The sequence below is a fragment of the Barbus barbus genome (assembly GCF_936440315.1).
Source record: "Barbus barbus genome assembly, chromosome: 32".
Lineage (NCBI taxonomy): Eukaryota > Metazoa > Chordata > Actinopteri > Cypriniformes > Cyprinidae > Barbus > Barbus barbus.
In genome coordinates this window covers 1,609,030-1,630,068 of record NC_136760.1, presented here as the reverse complement: position 1 = coordinate 1,630,068, position 21,039 = coordinate 1,609,030, and the positions used below count along the sequence as shown (strand labels likewise).

The window sequence follows — 21,039 nt, the reverse complement described above, 5'->3', positions numbered from 1 at the left end:
TTTTTGTTTGGCGAGTGCAAGGTGACGTGAGCGTCTTCAGGCCAAAGGAGCATCTAAAGTGATGTCTGTTGATGTGAATCTGTCCTGAAGTCTCAGTTTATTCATTCATGAAGTGAATGCAATATATGACAGTATTTATAATAACTATATGACTGCATGTGAATATTATCTTAATATCTGAGGTTGTTGACAGATCAAGGAAAAGTGTACAGATAATCGAGATAATGGAAATGCAGGAGCAATATAAATGTAATAATAAAAAAAGTGTATCATTATTTTGAATATATAAAAAATTTGAACACACACACACACACACACACACACACAGACACACACACACACAGACACACACAGACACACACACACACACACACACACAGACACACACACACACACACAGACACACACACACACACAGAGCCATTCAAAAGTTTGGGATCAATAAGATTTTTATTTAACTTTTTTAAAAGGAGTTTCTTATGCTCATCAAGACTGCATTTATTTGATAAAAAAAACAGGGAAAAACATTTAATTTTGTGAAATATTATTGCAATTTAAAATGTTTTCTATTTTAATATAGCTACTTTACAATATAATGTATTCCTGTAAAGCAAAGCTGAATTTTCAGCATCATTACTCCAGTCTTTAGTGACACAAGATCTTTCAGAAATAAATCAATATAAATATAATAGCATGGTAGTAGCATTTAAATAATATAGTAATGAATTACTGTCACACTTCAACGGGAGCGAGGAGACGAGGAGTAAACAAAGAATTAACAGACTTTAATAAAGAAACCATAAAGCATACAAACATAGGAGCACTGGAAGACATTTAACATCGGACGCCAGACACTGGGTTTAAATACTAGATAATTAATCAATCAAACACAGGTGGAACCAAATGAACATAATGAACTGTAATGAGGACAGGAAGATTACTAAATATGGGCATAAGGAAACACGAGGGAGAAACTAGGGCATGGGGAGCAAAGCAACAACAAAACAGGAACACAGGACTGACAATTATACTACATTAAATCATTCATTTCAGTAAATTAAATATGAATAATTTAACAGTATTTATTTGTTCATATGAGTGTCTATGAACATCAGACAATACCAAAATAAATTAATATAAACTAATTTATTTCAATAAAAAATATGGTTACTTAAGGGAATGAAGTCAATCAGTACGTACATATTATTTGACTGGCAAAGCATAATCTTTTCAGTTGTTTCTTCTCATTTAGTGCCAGAACTGTTGAAAATCTACACACACACAGTGATGTTGTACAGTATGCAGATCAAAACAATATTAAAATAAATTACTTATTACTTATTAATTTATTTCATTTACTAAAGTTAAGAAATAAAATGTTACTATTTGTTTTTGCTGGTTTAAGCTGGTCTTATTGGTTTAAACTAATGCCAAGCTGCTGTCAGCGGTTCCCGTTCTGACCGGTCCGGTGGTAAAGTGTCTGAAACCGCTCTAAATCCAGCCTGAGGTCAGCCTGACCTGGTCTGAGTGAGCAGATAACCAGATGCTTTTAGGTGATTTGAACTCTTAGACATAAAGAGCAAACAATCAGTGAAACAGTACCTCCATCGGCTCTAATGGAAGATAAAAATGTGCCGTTTGATGCTCGTAACCACTTTTGCTCTTTCTGCTCTCCACATGCATCCGACTGAACTGAAGATGATGTTATTATGCCTGTTTGCTTTGAGGTGAATTTGACTTACACTGAAAAAAAAACAAACAAAAAAAAAGCTTAAGAAATTTAAGGCAACCAGCTTCAGCAGATTTACGAGTTTTCTCAACATTTTGTTGCATAAACTTAAAACAACAAATTGAGAGAACTCAAAAATCTGCTGAAGCTGGTTGCCTTAAACTTTTTAAGTTTGCTCAGCGTTTTATTTTTAGTTTATTTTTTTACAGTGCTGTAAAAAATCAAAAGTTGAGAGAACTTAAACGTTAAGGCAACCAGCTTCAGCAGATTTATGAGTTTTCTCAATTTGTTGTTTTAAGTTTATACAACAAAAAGAACTCAAAAATCTCCTAAAAAATAAGATGTAAATGAACCCAGTAAACATGTATTAGCCTGTCACACATTATTCAGCTGTATTTTAGTTTTGTAATGGATTTCAGCCTGTGGTAATGTCACATCTCTCTGTGTGTTTGCTTATTCCGAGTGAATGCAACAGCCCGAGGAATGTTATTAATGGCAGCTCTGAAATGGATGTGTGCAATTTCACCGTGCTTGTGTTTTCAAAAGCTAATGTTTTTTTAAAGAAGGACAAATATATGGGTCGATATCAGTGACTGAAGCCCAGTGGCATTTGGTTTGTGTAGGTAGATATTTTCTTGGGTGATGTCTAGACCAGTCGTGTCAGACTGAGTCTTTAATAATGTTTATAAATGACAAACACAAGCTGTGAGGCTTTTAAAGGCTTTCACTGTGTGTGATGCAGCAGATGTGAGCTTTATTAAAGATGAGATCTCCCTGAATATTGATGTAAATGCAGCGGCTCAGTTGATGGTTTTCTGTTATTAAATGGCTCTCTGGAATACTTGATTCTAATTGGTCAGATTCAACCATTCAATTAAAGTTTATTTGTATAGCGCTTTTCACCCTGCAAATCATTGCAAAGTAGCTTTACAGAAAATTAAAGTTTCTACATCATATTTAGTAATAGCTTTTTATCAGTGGTGACTCAAGTAGATGTCCATATGGCAGAAATCAAGCAGTTAGTCATATTATGTGTTTTGTGCATGCATATAGTTATTCATTTGATTGTTTGTTTATTAACTGTGCATGAAACAGTATTAAAAGCATGTATTAATTTTTGAATAAACAAATTAGTTACTTTAAGTAGAAAAATAAATAAAATTAAAGTATTTATTTTTTTCATTAATTTCTTTAACCATGTATGATCATCAAAACAATACTAAAAGAAATGGATTAATTTATTAATTTATTTTAATGAATAAATTCTTGTTACTTTAACTTAAATAAATACAATTATTTATTAATTAATTTTAGTATCCGTGTATGCTCATCAAAACAATACTAAAATAATGGATTCATTTATGAATTTTTCACTAAATAAATTACTGTTACTTTAAGTGAACATATAAAATAAATATTAATTTTTATATTTTTTCTTTATTCAAGTAGCCATGTGTGAACTTCAAAACAATACTAAAATACATTACTGTATTAATTAATTTCAAGAAATAAAATTAAGTCATTAAGTAACAAATTATCATTATTTATTCATTTATTTATTAAAAACAAATGAATAAATCAATCTAATAATTAACTAATCAAATTAACAGTATTTATTTATTCATGTGTGTATGAACATCAAACAATACTAAACTAAATAGTAAATAAGTGGATAAGTATCAGTAAATAAATGATTGTTACTTAAGGGAATGAATGAATGAATAATACATAAATATTATTTGACTGGCAAACCATTGAAACCTGAATTGAGATCTTTTCAGTTGCATCCCTTGGTTTAGTGTGTTTATATCTGTCTATGTGGGTTGTTTTCCGCAGGGTATCGGGATGGACCCTCATGTGGCTCCGGCGCTGCCGTCTGATGCCAAGCTGGCCAAAGAGAAGAAGAAGAGCTCGATGGCCGGCCTGTCGGAGGAGGAGGAGCTGTCCATCAGGATAGGTAGAGCAGGAGTTCACTCAGGCAAGCTCTTCTTCACCAGCCCACAGTCTGCTCTCTAGAGCTGCCAATCACACAGCTGCACTGATGGCTCTCTCTGGCTCCCTCCTGGCTCTTAATCTGACTTTTTTCCTTCTGTCATGAAACCTAGTGTCGCATAAACTATTTAGGCATTATTGGCACTTGTGATGTATCAGTTTATACATACACACAATCAGAAGTTTGTCATGTTTTTGAAAAAAAGTGTCTCTTCTGCTCACTGAGGCTGCATTTATTTGATCAAAAATGCTGTAAAAATTGTGAAATATTATTAGAATTTAAAATAGCCATTTTCTATGTGAATATCTGTTAAAATGTAATTTATTTCTGTGATCAAAGCTGAATTTTCAGCATCATTACTCCAGTCTTCAGTGTCACATGATCCTTCAGAAATCATATTAATATGCTGATTTTCTGCTCAAGAAACATTTCTGATCTGTTGTGCTGCACAATATTTTTGAGGAAACCGGAAACCGTGATACATTTTCAGGATTCACAGATGAATAGAAAGTTCATAACAGCATTTATTTGAAATAGAAATCTTCTGTAACATTATAAATGTCTTTACTGGCACTTTTGATCAATTTAATGCAGCTTTGGTCTTATAGAAAAACAAAAAAAAATCTTGCTCCAAACACTGATCAATTACAAAATGCATTGCAGTCTCAACGACAGCTGGATGTGAGGAAGATTTAATTCAATATATAATAAATATTCCATTAGTGAGAGAATTTACTCCCAAAATGAAACTCTGCCATCATTTACTCTCATTTACCTTCATTCCAGACATTATCTTTACTGTTGGATGTTATGTGTAGAACACAAAGGGTCAATTTATTGAGAATTACACCATTATTTTGTACAAAGGTAATAAAATAAAACAAAACAAAATGAAATGATAATGTAAAATAAAATAAAATGTGCATCATAAAGCACTATAAAAGTAATCAACACGCCGTTTATGCTGTAAAAACTGGAATTACTCTGATATGCTCTCAGATCTAATATGACTTCAGTCGTGTTTGATTATTGAGTGCTTTTTGAAGCTTGAAAATGGTGATTATGTGAACTTTCAATAAATGTAAAAAAATAAATAAATAAATGATGAGAGAATATTAAAAAATATCTCATCTGTGTTCCAAAGATGAATAAAAAAATGATGAGGTTTGGCGCGAGAGTGAATGATGACAGAATTATTCCTTGATTTCAGTGAATTAACTGTGTGTGTGTGTGAGTGTGTGTGTGTGTGTGTGAGTGTGTGTGTGTGTGTGTGTGTGTGTGTGTGTGTCATAACCATGCTCTTTTGAAGATGAAGCATGCTAGGTTTTGCGACAGTGTTTCAGACTCACTGACAAAAACACACTTGTTTTTCTTCTTTTTTCCTCTGTATTCTGGTCGTACGACGGTTACACGCTCCCTGATGGTTTAATCAGTGTCCAGGATCCCTGTCTGTCATTTACTGTGAATCTCCTCGTCCTCAGGCTCTTCTGAGACAGGACCGGGCTCTAAGTCTCTTTACTGTAGTGTGCACTATCGAGGGCTGGTGGTGGGTCTCTTTTAATTGCTTTGGCATGAATAGAGCACAGAAGGATCACATGCTTTTCTCAAGTGGTGCTTAATGCAATATTTATGGAAAAATTGCAGTGTAACTTTTGCAATGTAACATAGATCTAGCTTTAGTGTGTGTGTGTGTGTGTTTGTGTGTGTGCTTGTGTGGTAAACAAGTTTATAATATTTATATTTAAAAAATTTATATATGCCATGTATTTAGAAATAGTATACAAGTAAATATAAAACATTTCAACCTTTTTTTAATGTACAGCATGAATAGATTTATTTATTTATTACTTTATAGCTTTATAGTGCATTGTGGGGGTTGCAAAACCCCAGAAATCTCTGCTATATATATTTATTTTCTTCAGTGTTTTTTTTTTGCCTTTGTTTTCACTTTTTTTGCTGCATGTTTAACAGAACTCACCTCTGAACAGTTAATACAGATCTGTGACCGATCATTTAGATCATATGGTGACAATAAACCCACTAAACTACTGAGAAAATACATGTTTTTGCTTTCACAAAATTGAATTGTGAGTCTGCTGTGGTTCATCTCTGACCCTGGCTGATATGTATAATATCAAGCTTTTCTGAATATGTTTTTTTTTTATCCCAGCAGTAACTGAAATCACCATTCTTCACTCAACCCATTAAGATTAATAGCATGATTAAAAGTATAGTTCAAACATATACTGTACATATATATATATATAAAGAGAGTTTATAAAATCCATGTTTGAACTACACTTCTTTGGGAAAATTTCAGATTCATATATATGAACATTGTTAAATGTGTTCAGCTGTAATTCCTGAGGCAGATCCACACAGGCTAATTAACCCAGCTAAACGAGTGTGAGAAGATTACATGATGAACAAGCGCAGCCTGTGAAACGGCCCTAACCTCAGTCAGCTTCTGACTTTATCAACACAGAGAACACCACAAATAAATAATATATATATATGTGTGTGTCTATGACCTGTAACCTGTACAACTCTATGAAAAACAAACTGAACTCTTTTAGGAAAGGAGGAATAAAAATAAAAAACTAAAATAATGTGGTTGCATAAGTGTTCACGCCCTCTTATAACTGAGGATGTGGCTGTGTTCAGAATTAAGCAATCACAGTTTCACAGTTGATTTTTCTTTTATGCCAAAAATCATTAGGATATTAAGTAAAGATCATGTTCCATGAAGATATTTTGTAAATTTCCTACTGTAAATATATCAAAACTTCATTACTGATTAGTAATATGCATTGCTGAGAACTTAATTTGGATAACTTTAAAGGAGATTTTCTCAATATTTAGATTTTTTTGCACCCTCAGATTCCAGATTTTTTTAAATAGTTGTATCTCGGCCAAATATTGTCCTATCATAACAAACCATACATCAATGGAAAGCTTATTTATCAGCTTTCAGATGATGTACAAATCTCAGTTTTGTAAAATTGACCCTTATGACTGGTTTTGTGGTTCAGGGTCACATATTAACCCTCCCTGATGATTGACATTAGTAAACAGTGTCAGTTTCAGTCCAGTCGTGGTAAATTAGACTCATACAGAGCTCATGTGCTGAAGTCTCAGAGTTTGCGCTGGTCTCAGATCAGTGTGAGTGAGGGAGAGTCTCAGGTGTGTGTGGTGATGTGAGTGAATGCAGCCGATAGCTGCGTATGTTTGTGTGCTGTTTCTTCATTATCTGTTGGCTAAGACTGCTTGTAAATTCACCCTCAGCTGTGCAAACATTCTGTGCTTGCACACGATCACACAGGGTCCGAGGGAAAGCTAAGCATCTGACAGAGATTTCTTATCTTCTGCTTACTCCTGTGCTGCTGTTGCAAGAGCGTGATTGACTGCTTTCTCTCAAATCAGTTCTGCTTGATTGATCTCAAACAGGAATAAATCAGCTAACAGTTTCCATGAAGCCTATATATGCAGTGTTTTATAAAGGTATTCAAAATACCTCATCTCTCACACACACACACACACACACACACACACACACACACACACACACACACACACACACACACACACACACACACACACACACACACACACACACACACACACTAAACTATATTTTAAATTCTAATAATAATTAGTAATAATTATTAAATATCTTTAATTATTAAATATTTTTTAATATTTGTTCTTTAATTTATTCTAATAGTTTGCATTTTGAAATTATTTCATTATATTTTCAATTAGTATTTAATTTAAAGTTTAAGCATCAAAATTAATTTTTAAAATCCAATGCATTAAAGCCAGATCAGTGGCATCTAGTGGGAGAAATTTATGTAATACTGTATTTACTTATTATTGCATTATACAAGATAGATATTTAGATATATATTGCATGTATGACTATTTTAAAGACCATTTTGTCTTTTTTAAACAAGTTCACAGTTTTTGTTTTATGTTGTTTTATTTATTGTTCAGCAATAACACCAGCTGTAACTTTGGGTAAGGTTTTATAAATAAATCAATAAATAATATATGATATGATATAGGAAATTAATACTGCTCATTGGTTTCAAGATTTTTTACTGTTTACCAAAAAACAGGAATGAAATATAATTTATTATAAAATGCATTCTGGTTGCTTTATTAATACCTTTATAATGTATTTTCATATAGAGGCTTCATAGAAAGTGTTATCATAACTGCTTTGTATTATGTGATTTCCTTTGGGTGTTTTTCCTTTCCTGCCATCACTGTGCACAGCATCTATCAGACACAATCAGAACTAGAGAGAGAAATGTGGGGTGTATAAGTGAAGATGTCAGTTTGCCATTTTTTGCATCACATAAAGATAAAACCAAAGCAAATGCATGCATTTTTTGTGGAAAGTATTGCAGGTTTAGTTGTGGCCCGTGTTTCTCAGCACTGCACAGTTGTCTTGTTCCAGCAGTTGATTCACATGCGTGAGCTGAGTTTGCTATGAGACAGTGGGGATGTTCAGTGCTGGAGGGGCCCTGCGAGCACGACTGACACACACTGTGCTCTATCTGCACTTAGAAATCTGATGCATGCATGTAGTTTCTCTTACTATAATGTCTTGGGGATAAAAGCAGCATTTGCCTTTGCTTGTCATGTGTTTTAGGCAAAAGTTTGCTGTGATTTATCCCATTTGATGAGTTGTCCAGTTACATTTTTAAAAATGTTGAATGGCAAATAAAGCATTCAGCAAATGCATAAAAATATAAGAATAAGAATATGCTACTTTTAAATGTTTATTTATTTAAAATTTGATACATTTATTTGACTAGTTTCAAGGGGCAATATCAGGAGGAATACAAATAAATAAGACAGAAATAAGACAAGCAGTATAGCATATACATATATAAATGTTATAATATACTTATAAAAATATATAAAGTGCTGCTTGGAAGTTTGTGAACCCCTTGCAGAGTCTGTGAAAATGTGAGTAATTTGAACAAAATAAGAGGGATCAAAGAAAATGCATGTTATTTTTTATTTAGTACTGTCCTGAGTAACATAAAAGATGTTTACATATAGTCCACAAGACAAAAAAATAGCTGAAATTATTCAAATAAGCCCCATTCAAAAGTTTGTGACCCCCTTAATACTGTGTGTGGTTACCTGGATGATCGTCGACTGTTTTTTTGTTTCGTGATGGTTGTTCATGAGTCCCTTGTTTGTTCTGAACAGTTCAACTGAGCTCTGTTTTTTGTAAATTGTACTTAATTTGTCTTCTGGGAAACATGCAAGTATCTTCTCTTGCTTTCGAACGGCAGTACTAAATGGAGAAAAATTATATTTCAACAAGATAAGAAATATTTGGCTCTTAATGCATCATGTTTCCTTCTGGAGCATCAGTGAACGTTTGAACCTTTTTTTAATAGTTGTGTTCGAGTCCCTCAATTGTCCTCAGTCTGAAAAGATGGATCTCAAAATCATACAGTCACAGCTGGAAAGGGTTCAAATATGCAAAAGATGCTGGAAAACTGAAGAATCTGCAGGACGTGGATTTTTCTGAAGAACAGTGCTCAGTTTAACTGTTCAGAACAAACAAGGGACTCATGAACAACCATCAAAAAACACAAAACAGTGGTGGATCATCCAGGTAACCACACACAGTAGTAAGAACCAGGGGTTCACAAACTTTTGAATGTGGTTATTTTAATAATTTCAGCTATTTATTTGTCTTGTGGACTACATGTAAACATCTTTTATGTAAAATATCTTACTCAGGACAGTACTAAATAAAAAATAACATGCATTTTGTATGATCTCTCTTATTTTGTTAAAATTACTCACATTTTTACTGATTCTGCAAGGGGTTCACAAACTTTTATTTGTGCATTTTTAATCAAATTAAAATATATATATATTTGAGGTAAGAGTTCAATGTACTATATATATATATATATATATATATATATGTATGTATGTATATATATGTATGCATATGTGTACAAAAAAGAAAAACATACTTGTGCTGTGTCTTTCAGAATCAAAGAGGCTGTTATTGAATATCTTACTGTAACTGTTAAAAACTAAATTGAATCTAACAGCAAACCAGCAGCCCATGACCAAAACGCCTTTCCTCAATCCATATGTGAAGAATGTGTTTACATGCAGCTGAAATATTAAAGGCACAGCAGCCCAAAACAGTCTGTTTACTTCTAATGGTCAGCGAAAGGGAGGAAAATGGTTATGGAAAACTATAACCCCCCCCCCGATTTAAGCCCTTCACGCTATCGCTCTTACGTCTGTGTTTGCAACTCCTTTCTCTTTCCTTTCTCTGCATGAGTGTTTATAATGTGGAGTATTTGCTGTTTATTCTCCTGCTGCTGTTTTTTGTGAAATCCCTTCGGCCCCCGAGGCTCCTGCTTGTTATATGAGATAGTATTTGAAGGTGAAGATGGAGGCGGAGCTCATCAGCCGAGCTTTTGCCAGGAAACACAGCAGGCCTCCATAGACGGGCATCATCGCTCATTCTCTCCTCCATCACAGAGGGTTTCAGCAGCAGAATCTGAGCAGCGTGCGCTGAGCCCATCCTAACTTGGCTGCATCTTTCACATTACAGCAGCAGCAAGGCTTCGGCAGACGCGGCGCTGTTTGGAAACACACACAGTCGTCATGAATGCTGCAAGGTGAGACAGAACGAGGCGCCAAGAAGTGTGTTGCTGGATGGACCTGGAACACTTTTCCTGTCAAACATAGAGTTAAATAACTCCAGGCATAACCTAACATTTGATCAATTGATGAAAACATATTAGTCCTACTTGTCAAAGTCACTTTAAGTAGCTTTTATTCCAAAACGAAGTTGCAAGATGCTACAGGACGAAATATTGCACTGGGCAGTTTGAGCTAGTTTGCTTTTCATAACTTGTTGTTTCAGACTAGTGGAAAAAAATAAATAATAATGAATAATTAAAATATACATTTAGTGTTAACTTTATCAGTTTACATTAGGATATCGATTTGATTACGATTCCATTCGACACAATGCGATTCGATGCAATACGATCCAATGGAAAAAATATGATGGCTTTTATTTCTTTGGTTCAGACAGACAGCAAATCATAAATTAACTTGACTTCTAACGCCTCGAGGCCTGTCTCATAAAACACGTTTACCAAATAGGCCAGGCTTATTTCAGTTATTCTGACTCACTGTCAAATGATTTGGTTCCATAAAGCAAATTTAACAAAGGTCAACCTCAGTCTGTGGCTACTTCTGCTGGAAAGCTAACCTGGTTCAGGCTAAACTGAGCTCACTGACCAATAGGAATGCAATGATATTACCACTGACTCTCTCACATACTATCATAGCCATGCAGCCTCTCTCTGGTTTTATAACAGCGGTACCTTATATAGTTAGAACAGATAGCATTAGAACATTACAATCTAACATTGCTCTTTAAAGCATTAACAATCACTAAACTAAAAGTTAAAATCACTAAATTAAAACTACATTTTAACTGCTATAAGAAACACATTAAGTCATCTGAGCTTAGTAATTAGTACTGTATTAGCTTACATTTTATTTACCCATTACAATAGTTACTTTACAGATACTGCTATCATAAAATGCATATTTGGCCCAGAATTATTGCGCAATAAGCCCACTCCTGACAGCAAAATGGATACATTTGCATGACTTTCTAACATTTACAGATGAAAAATATAGGCTACTCTTGACATGTCAGTTATGCACTGAGGAAAACAACACATCTCAAATGCATTAAACAGCACATATTCGCTGTTTGCCATGATCGACATTAAGGGCTGCTTAAGAATAAGCGTGCACAAATTTGTGTGAGATTGTGTGAACTTTGTCATTTATAACCGCTTTAGCCCCAATTTATTTGTTAGGTTATTTCAAGTCAGGTTTTGGACTTTAATCCCTGCTTTTCCTCAGGTCTCCGTACTGTTGTTGTGATTCGTCATATTCACGCGCAGCGGTGATGAGAGAACGCACTTGAGACACAGTTTAGAGAGGAGAAATCTATCTACATATAAAACTTTCTAAATAATAAAAGTGTAGCATCCACTAGTAATTAAATATAAATAAATCATTTTTTACCAATATGTTAGAAACAATGCATCGCGATACAAATGCCAACTTGTAGCCAATGCACACTTTTTAAAAAATGCATCGGATCGTTAACTTTTTTTGCTGATGCACCGAGCAAATCGGGGAATCTTCCGGGGAATTAATGTAAATTAATTTAGCTGTTTTCTCAATTTCAGCAGCACTTAGACCAAACTTTACTGTTTTTACAGAGGGGCTTGTTCAAATATAAATTGCCTAATTTTATACCATTTTTATACAAGCATTGTAATTATTTTATTTATTTTTTCTGGCTGTTGACAGTGTTTTTTTATTTATGGAGTGAAAAATAGAGTAATCCATAAAAACCTTTAGCTCTAATAAATCATTAAAATAAAATAGAATAGAATTTTTAAACCTGGCTTTATCCGATGTTCTGGAAATGTATGCAAATTAGTGCTTATTTAATTAGATAAAGCCTCATTTTCATATTCACAACATAACATTTCCAGTACTACAAAAACTGTAATTCTTAATGTAATCAATAAAATATGGTAATATCTATTAGTTATTTTTTATTTATTTATTTATTTTACCATATTCACTGGTGGTGTCTTCATAATAACAGCTATTCAGAATATTATTGCATAAAGTGTATAGTTACTATTTCTATTCTGTTGCTGAAGATGCTTATTGTACGGTTTGTTATGCTGCTCAGTTATTTAATAATTAATTCTCCCTCATGTCCTTCACATTATGTTAAAATATGTGCGCACCAAACCAGTCCTGAATGTATCACAGATCTTGTGAGCCGGTGAGAGACTTCTGCTACTTTCACTTGCTTGCTTGTTTATTGATTTATTCTAATTTCCTCTCTCTGAATGTGTTTTTCACATTTCACGGCTGATATCTTGTTTACATGTTGCTAAATGCCCCAAACAAACTCGCCTATTTTTCATCAATTTGCCACTAACCTGGAAAACATTCAACATAGACTCATTGGCTCTTTGGAAAATACAAAACTCCAAAACACTTGAGGCTGTAAATCATGAACAAATTGTATTCATTTTCACACAAATTATGAATACATGGGCAGATTATAGATGAATAAATATTTAATCTCATGCAATTTCTTGCATATTATGACCTCAAAACACGTTTACTGTAGTGTATGATTTGTAAACGAATACATTTTGACTTTTGCGTCACATCACCAGCTCCATATGTCTGGCTTCTCTACCGTAGTAAACTTGCTCGGTAGCGCACCCGGTACAGCATTGCACTTGTGATGTGAAGCGCTCTTGTGAAACACGAATCTCGATAAAAGAGCTCAAAGACTTGTAGAAGCAAGATAAAATGACTTGGTTGCTTCAGCAAATGTGTTTTTATCTCACGTTTGCCTTTAACACTGTTAGGTAGGTGTAGGGTCGAGTTTAGTGTAGATTCCCTCATCTAAATCCTTCATGAAGAATATTACAACCTTCTTTCCTTTCTCGTATTAGCAGTTTTCTGTGCTTAGATTTTAACACTTGAGTTGATGCCAAGCTTTAAGGAAAATTCAGGACTGTGAGTTTTTGAGCTTCTTTATTCTGGCACTGAAATTTGCTCGCGAAGTTGATAGTTGGCCAGTTTCCCTTTGAAATCCTCTTTGTTTCAAAACAGTTGTTTGACCAGAAGTGTGTGAATGTGAATGGCCTGTGTGGTTGTGAGGGCCATAGCAGTGTTTCATCACCCACATGACTGAGGTGATTCAGGTGCTTGAGGACAGAGCTGGCCTTTGAAAGACAGCTGAGCTTGTCCCGTGTGTTTCTCAGTCTCTGACGGAGAGCACCTGTTACAGCCGTACAATGTGATTCTGTGTCTGTGGCCATAAGTAGCCCTTTCACAGAGATTACAGGAAACAATTCCAGCATTACCAATACTATTTGTAATAACAGTCTCTCGTGTTTTTAATTAAATCTTGAGATGCCAGATCTTGAGTAATCAGTTGGTGCAGTTATTGAGGTATTATGATTGTCTTAGGGAAGTCGTGACCTAATGGTTAAAGAGTCGGACTCGTAATCCAAAGGTTGTGGGTTCGAGTCCCCGGCCGGCAGGGATTGTAGGTGGGGGAAGTGAATGTCCAGCGCTCTCTCCACCCTCAATACCACGACTGAGGTGCCCTTGAGCAAGACACCGAACCCCCAACTGCTCCCCGGGCACCGCAGCATTAATGGCTGCCCACTGCTCCGGGTGTATGTTCACGGTGTGTGTGTGTGTGTGTGTGTTCACTGCTGTGTGTGTGTGTGTGTGTGTGTGTTCTCACTGCTGTGTGTATGTGTTCACGGTGTGTGTGTGTGTTCACTGCTGTGTGTGTGTGTGTGTGTGTGTGTTCTCACTGCTGTGTGTATGTGTTCACGGTGTGTGTGTGTGTTCACTGCTGTGTGTGTGTGTGTGTGTGTGTGTTCACGGTGTGTGTGTGCACGTTGGATGGGTTAAATGCAGAGCACCAATTCTGAGTATGGGTCACCATACTTGGCCGTATGTCACTTCACTTCATTGTCTTATCATAAGCCCCTGATCATGAGAGATGAATTCCCACCGATGCATGTTATCAAAACTAAGTTTATGTGGTTAATTTGTGTGCAATTACCAAATGGCACAAAATTAAAAAATAATTAAAAAATTAGATTTTTATAATGTTATCATTTTAATTTTAACAAATATCACAAAATATTTTTTTATAAGCATATATATGAGATATTTATCAATATTATTTTAGTATCTTTGATATTTTTATATTAATTGATAATATTCGCAATTTGATTTTTATATTCTGTTATCATTTTAATTTAAACGTTTTAGTAATTTTGGTGTTTGTTTTAGTGTTTGTTTATTTTTTTAAATTATTTTAGTTACTATGTTACTACTACTAATAATAATAAATGTATAAAAGGATAATTTGAATAGTAAATTAGAAAAAAAAAAAAATAATGTAATAAAAATAATTGTAATACTTTTTCTTCTGATACCGATAACTTAAAAGACCTATATTCCTAATAGTGATACAATTACCAGTAATGCTTTTTATCATTAATTTGCAATTTATTAAATATTTATTAGTAATTAGTCATATTTAATAGGAATGGAAATTTAACAGTTTATCTTAACTCCTCTGTAAACACATGTTTTTCACTTAATCCAGCAGATAGAAGATGGAAAAGATAGAAATGGCAGTGAAGTAACACACATTATTTGACATCAAACCGCTCTAGCTGTGTTTTTCAGCTCGTGAAGGTCAGGGCTTTGTGTTCAGAGTGTGTTCAGAGTGTCTTCATGCCTGTGGAAGTATATACTGCAGTCAATGACACGTGACCGTTTTCTGACCAGATGCTACATGATAAAGCATCGAGCGACAGAAGCTGTGCCTCGTTCACTCTGACAGCTGGAGGTTAATTGGTTGTTGATGGGCTGTGGAACTGGTCATAGCTTTTGAAAATCAAACAAAACTATTTGTTCTGTTTATTGCTGCCAGAAATTAACAGAGGAAAGCATTTCTATACAAATTTGTGAAATGCATGATGCATCATATGATATATTACTCATTTGCTTATAATAAATGACATTAAATTAGTTTTGAATTGGCTTTCCAATTAAGTTTTTCATTCATTTATTTGTTTGTTGAAGTTGAATTTTCAGACTTTTGTATACTTAAGGCTGGTGAACAGTGTTATTTATTTATTTATTTACTTTAGTGCTATTGATAACTATGGCATTTTTTCATGTTTAATACAGGCTAACATGTTTAAATGTTCAAAAAACTAAAATTAATTTGTGTAAGTCTCTTCTGCTCCCCAAAGCTGCATTTATTTGATCAAAAATAAACAAAATTGTGGAATATTATTATAATTTGAAAAACCCTGTTTTCTATGTGAATATCTGTTAAAATGTAATTTATTTCTGATCATACCTGTATTTTCAGCATCATTACTCCAGTCTTCAGTGTCACATGATCCTTCAGAAATCATAATAATATGCTGTTTGTGGAAAGTATGATACACTACAATTGAAAAGTAAGATTTTTGTAGTTTTAGTTTTAGTTTAGTGTTATTGTTGTTTGATGCAGGCAGGTTGTAAATGGTTCAAGCTTTATAATATACCATGCATTAATTAATTATTATTATTTTTTTTACATTTGTTTATTTTCGTGAGTGTTTTGGAGTCATGAAATGTTTTTTAGTTGAGTTTAATTGACTAAATAACCTCTGGCTGGATGCCCACAGTGCACTTTTTAATGCAATGCAACTTTGATTGAAATCGATTGAGTTGAGGTTGTTTAGTCGGCGTGATCATCACAGAAATAAAGGGCAGCGTGTTCTTTCAGAATGACAGCAGGTCTGATGATGAATGCATGTGCAATGTTTCTGATCACATGTACGGCAGATGAGGTGAGCGGAGGTTAAAGCGCATATGCTGCTGGTGTGATTCTGTGAATATGCACGCTTCGACTGCTACTGCGACACATGATGAATATACAGTATGAATGTAAGCGTGAATATGCAAGCCACGTATTGGCTTGGGTTTGACTGCGGCCGCTGGCCAAGCGTTTCTATGGTGACGTGTGGCTGAGCCTGAAAGGGAAATAAGATGGAAATGATCGATTTCCACAAACCTGCTGTTATGATGACCGCTATTTGGGCCTGGATTCATTTTAGAAGGGTTTTTAGAAGAAACTTTCAGATTTGAAACATTCTGTCAGACTAAGGTTGTCTTTGAGTGCTGATAAATTGTATTGTGCTTTCTTTAGATAAATAAATATAATAGCATGTCATTGTTTGTGTTGTGAACTCGTGACAGGATAAATTAAAAGGACTTCTGCTCTTTGGTATGAACGTTATGGTGTCGTATTATTAGCATTCAAAACACTACTTTAGAAATTAATAGAAGTAATATTAAAAGCAAAAGTTTGATGTCTTTGTGTTGTGGCGGATATTAGATATTATGTGTAATAATTCTTGTCAGATATGAAAAATAATGCTTTTTAATGACAATTCGATGGTTTTCAAATGATTTCTCTTCTTTTATATTTAAATCAGCATCAAAACTGGCAGAAATAAATTATAATGTTTTATTAACATTTTGTTTTTCATAATTTATTTATATATATATATATATATATATATATACATATATTTTTTTTTTTATTTTTTTTTAATTACTGCTTCATGGAGATGTAATATATTTATTAAATATTAAATAACTTTCACATGAAGGAAAGTAAGTTATAATATATAATGTCATGGACATGCAATATATTTATATATTTATAAAAAAAATAAAGAATTGCCACATTATATTAATTAATTATTAATTACTATTAATTAATTACTAGATTATCTATCATCTATCCTTATATATATATCTGTCACATAAAGTAAAAACAATTGTAATATTTAAGTTATATAATATAATGGGCATATAATTATATATTTATTTAAAATACATGTCACTTGAAGTAAAATGTTTTAAATATTTTACATTGTATTGGCATGTATCATTTATATATTTATTAAAAAATAACTGCAGTAGCTCATATATTTTGTAAAAGTTAATATAGTAGTTAATCTGTTAAATTATATAATGTCTAATTTATTTATACAGGTATATATAAATACAATTATACACATAATTTGTTATAACATGTATATTATAATAGTTAACTTGTTTGATTATATAATCTGTTATATTTTGATATTAAATGAACATGTTAAAGCTTGCTGTCAGATTTGATGTTTTATTGCTCTTCAGACGCTCAAGTCGGCACATGGTGCTTCATTCATCATGATCCAGGTATGACAGAGATGGATTGTCTTTCTGTGTTTCTGTGTCTCCTCTGTACTCAATCAAACACACTTGAGATGACATTTGTGAGGGGAATGATGGAAGATCTGTCTCTGGAGGTCTTGAGATCATCTCTGGCTGTGTGTGCGGTTTTCTAGATGTATATATATATATATATATACGTGATGTGCTTGTAATGTCTGCATTTGAATGATTGGATCATGGACTCACGGACAAAAGCTCAACAAGATTATAATTACTGTAAATATTCACAGTGGTAAAAGTTGTGTTACAGTCAATGCTTGTGGAGTATTGAGTTAATTCTGCACTCCGGAGCATCTCCTATATTTAATGGAGGACTTGGGTTGGGTTGAAATGTCCCATCGGGTCAGAGCCGGCCAGTAGAGGGTACTGATGTCTGGGTAAAGCCAGTTTGCAGTGAATCAAACTGTATTGTGTTTGGCAGGATCAGTGGGTTATATCTGTAAATGCATATCAGTCAAACTCATGTCACTTTATGTATTCTGTCAAACACAAAAGGAGAGATGTTGGGCTGAATCTCCATGCAAAGGAGTTAGACGTTGCTGTAATGCTTCAAAAAGGACATACCGTAAAAACCATAAAAGTATATAAATAAATGTAAATACGATTAATGCACTATATGCCATGTGTTTTAAAGCTACCATACACTAAGTTTGGGGTATTTTGTATTTATTTGTATTATTTTTAAAGTAATACTTTTATTCATCAAGGATACATTAAATTGATCAAAAGTGGCACTGGAGACATTTATAATGTTACAAAACGTTATGCTGCTCTTTTGAACTTTCTATTCATCAAAGAATCCTGAAAAATAAAATATATCACAGTTTCCACACAAATAATGAGCAGCACAACTGTTTTCAACATTGATAATAATCAGAAATGTTTGTTGAGCAGTAGATCAGTATATTATTATGATTTCTGAAGATCATGTGACACTGAAGACTGCAGTAATGATGCTGAAAATACAGCTGCAGATCACAGAAATACATTACAGTTTAACACATATTCACATAGAAAACAGCTGCTTTACATTTTAATAATATTTCACAATTTTTACTGCATATTTGATCAAATAAATGCAAAAGAAGTGAGCACAAGAGACTTCTTTCAAAAACATGAACAAAATCTTACCAACCTCAAACTTTAAAAAGTTCATTATGCTTCAGTTATCACAAAGTGTTCAAGTTATTATAATGTCACATGCGTGTCTTTGTCTTTATGCCACATATTGTGCAAGTGTAATTTATTTAGAAAATGGCTGATTGCTGAAGACAGGTTTGAGCCTCCTGGTGCCAAGCCGAGCGTATGCAAATCAGTCGTGATATGGGATGTAGCTGCAGAACACACATTGTCAAGAAAACCAGCAAACAAGCAGTAATCAACAGAAAAACCGGACGCCCGTGGAGACAGTTTGATCGACACAAATAACAGCCTGGTCTGCACTGACTCGCTGTTCTGACCTTTAAGTAATAATATGTTTGAGCTGAAGATATGTTTTTTGATTCATGCCACTGTGATGTGGACAGTATCAGGCCTGTGTTTGCACGGATTCACTGGATGCTTATTAAGCTGTGCTGTTATGACTCAGTATCCTCAGAGAATCAGTGTGTGTGTGTGTGTGTGTGTGTGTTACTGACAGAGACAGCAAAGTGTTTTTATTTTCCTGAGTGCATTCTTCTTGGTACAATCCATGAAACAACTAATTATTGCTTAGGCGAGCTGCGGACATGAATGATATCTCAATTTGCACAGCTTGTGAAGGGTGTGCTATTACTTTTCTAAACTATTTTCGCCTGGCAGATGATAAAACAAGTGAAGAAGATGAGAAGTACTTACATTAAGAGAAGTGCAGAGTCATATCTAGACACCAGAGATTTGGGTGTTAGCTCGAGTTAAGAAGAAATCGCTCAGACAAACACCCACAACAACAACCTACCATCATTGTGACGAGGTTTGCATGGGCAAACACCTACAAAATTCAAAATCTAGGATTTCATTGCAACATCCAAGCAGCAGCTTTTGACTATTTGGTGTATTATTTATTATTTTTCGAGATGTTGTGGCTGCCAACCTGAAAAATGTACAACAAACTATTGGTATTTGGGGTCTTTCATCTCAAGCATCATCTAAGAATCTGTAATTAATTCAGCTGTCAGTGTGAATATCTTCTCTATCGCTCATCTGTGGCATTCTTCACGCATCAGTTAAACTGTGAAACACAATGCATCTAGATGTGCAACATTACTGTTTTTTTATTTGCCTCTGTTAATTATAACGACCCTGCATCTCATTAATTAACAGAGGATTAAGCCTCAGTAAGGCTGAAACTGCACCTGTAATATTTCCTAAAATCAATGAATTCTTAATTATTTTTATAATTCTCATTGAATATTCATTAAATGCAAATGGGTTGTTTCTTTTGCCCCTGTTAAATTCTGACATAATATACAACCAAATGTGCCACATTTTCATTTTGTAAAGTATTTATTTATTATTACTTTTTTAAATAACTCTTTAATTTATCAATGAATATTCATGAAATGCACGTTGCTTCTTTCATTTTTTTTTTTAGCTGAGCAACATATTTTTTCCAATTGAATTATGACATAAAATGCCACCAAATGTGCCACGTTTCTATTTACTTTATTGCATTTAATTTTATAAATGATTTTTAATGCATATTTATATATATATATATATATATATATATATATATATATATATATATATATATATATATATATTAAAAATAATTTATAAAATTAAATGCAATAAAGTAAATAGAAACGTGGCACATTTGGTGGCATTTTAGGTGGCATTTTAATATATATATATATTTTTTTTTTATTAATGCCATTATTAGTTTTTTAAATGTTTTAACTATTCCTATAATTTCTCAATGAATATTCCTAAATGCACATTGCTTCATTTATATTATTTTATGGCTGTGCAACATTTTTGAAACACAAACATTTGCTGGATAGGAAGCTATTAGCTTTCACATGCTGTGCATCTCTCATAATTAATTCACATGCGATCCTTCGGTCACCAAACTGAAATCACATTTCATATTCCACATGCGAACTCATCTGAAAAATCCTCTGGTGTTTTACCGCATGTGCTTCGGCGATCACACATGACTGATGTGCTCCTCATCACCTTTCAGCCCAAGTAATCTGCATTGATTATGTGCTTTCGTGTGTGCTTGGGAGAGACGTGTTTCAGTGAGGACAATTGAGGGTCATCAGTGTCATTCTCTTCTATTTTCCATAATTGTGCTCTAAAGTGGCGGGTAATTGTCGGTGGGACTTTCAGATGCACTCCGTATATCGGTTTTGTAGCGATTAAAGGAAATAATTGATTTGACGATCAGCGT

General features: G+C 33.8%; 1 protein-coding gene across 3 annotated transcripts in view; it reads left to right on the top strand.

Moving 5' to 3' along the window:
• The window catches only part of slc39a11 (solute carrier family 39, member 11), a 113,440-nt gene that overhangs the window by 45,448 nt on the left and 46,953 nt on the right, over positions 1-21,039 (top strand). For 2 of the 3 annotated variants that reach the window (XM_079389450.1, XM_079389451.1), the window contains exon 5: positions 3,566-3,707. In XM_079389450.1, coding sequence (XP_079245576.1) covers positions 3,566-3,707 — 142 coding nt within the window. The remainder of the gene's footprint in view (positions 1-3,565; positions 3,708-21,039) is intronic. The other variant, XM_079389452.1, reaches the window with a different exon arrangement.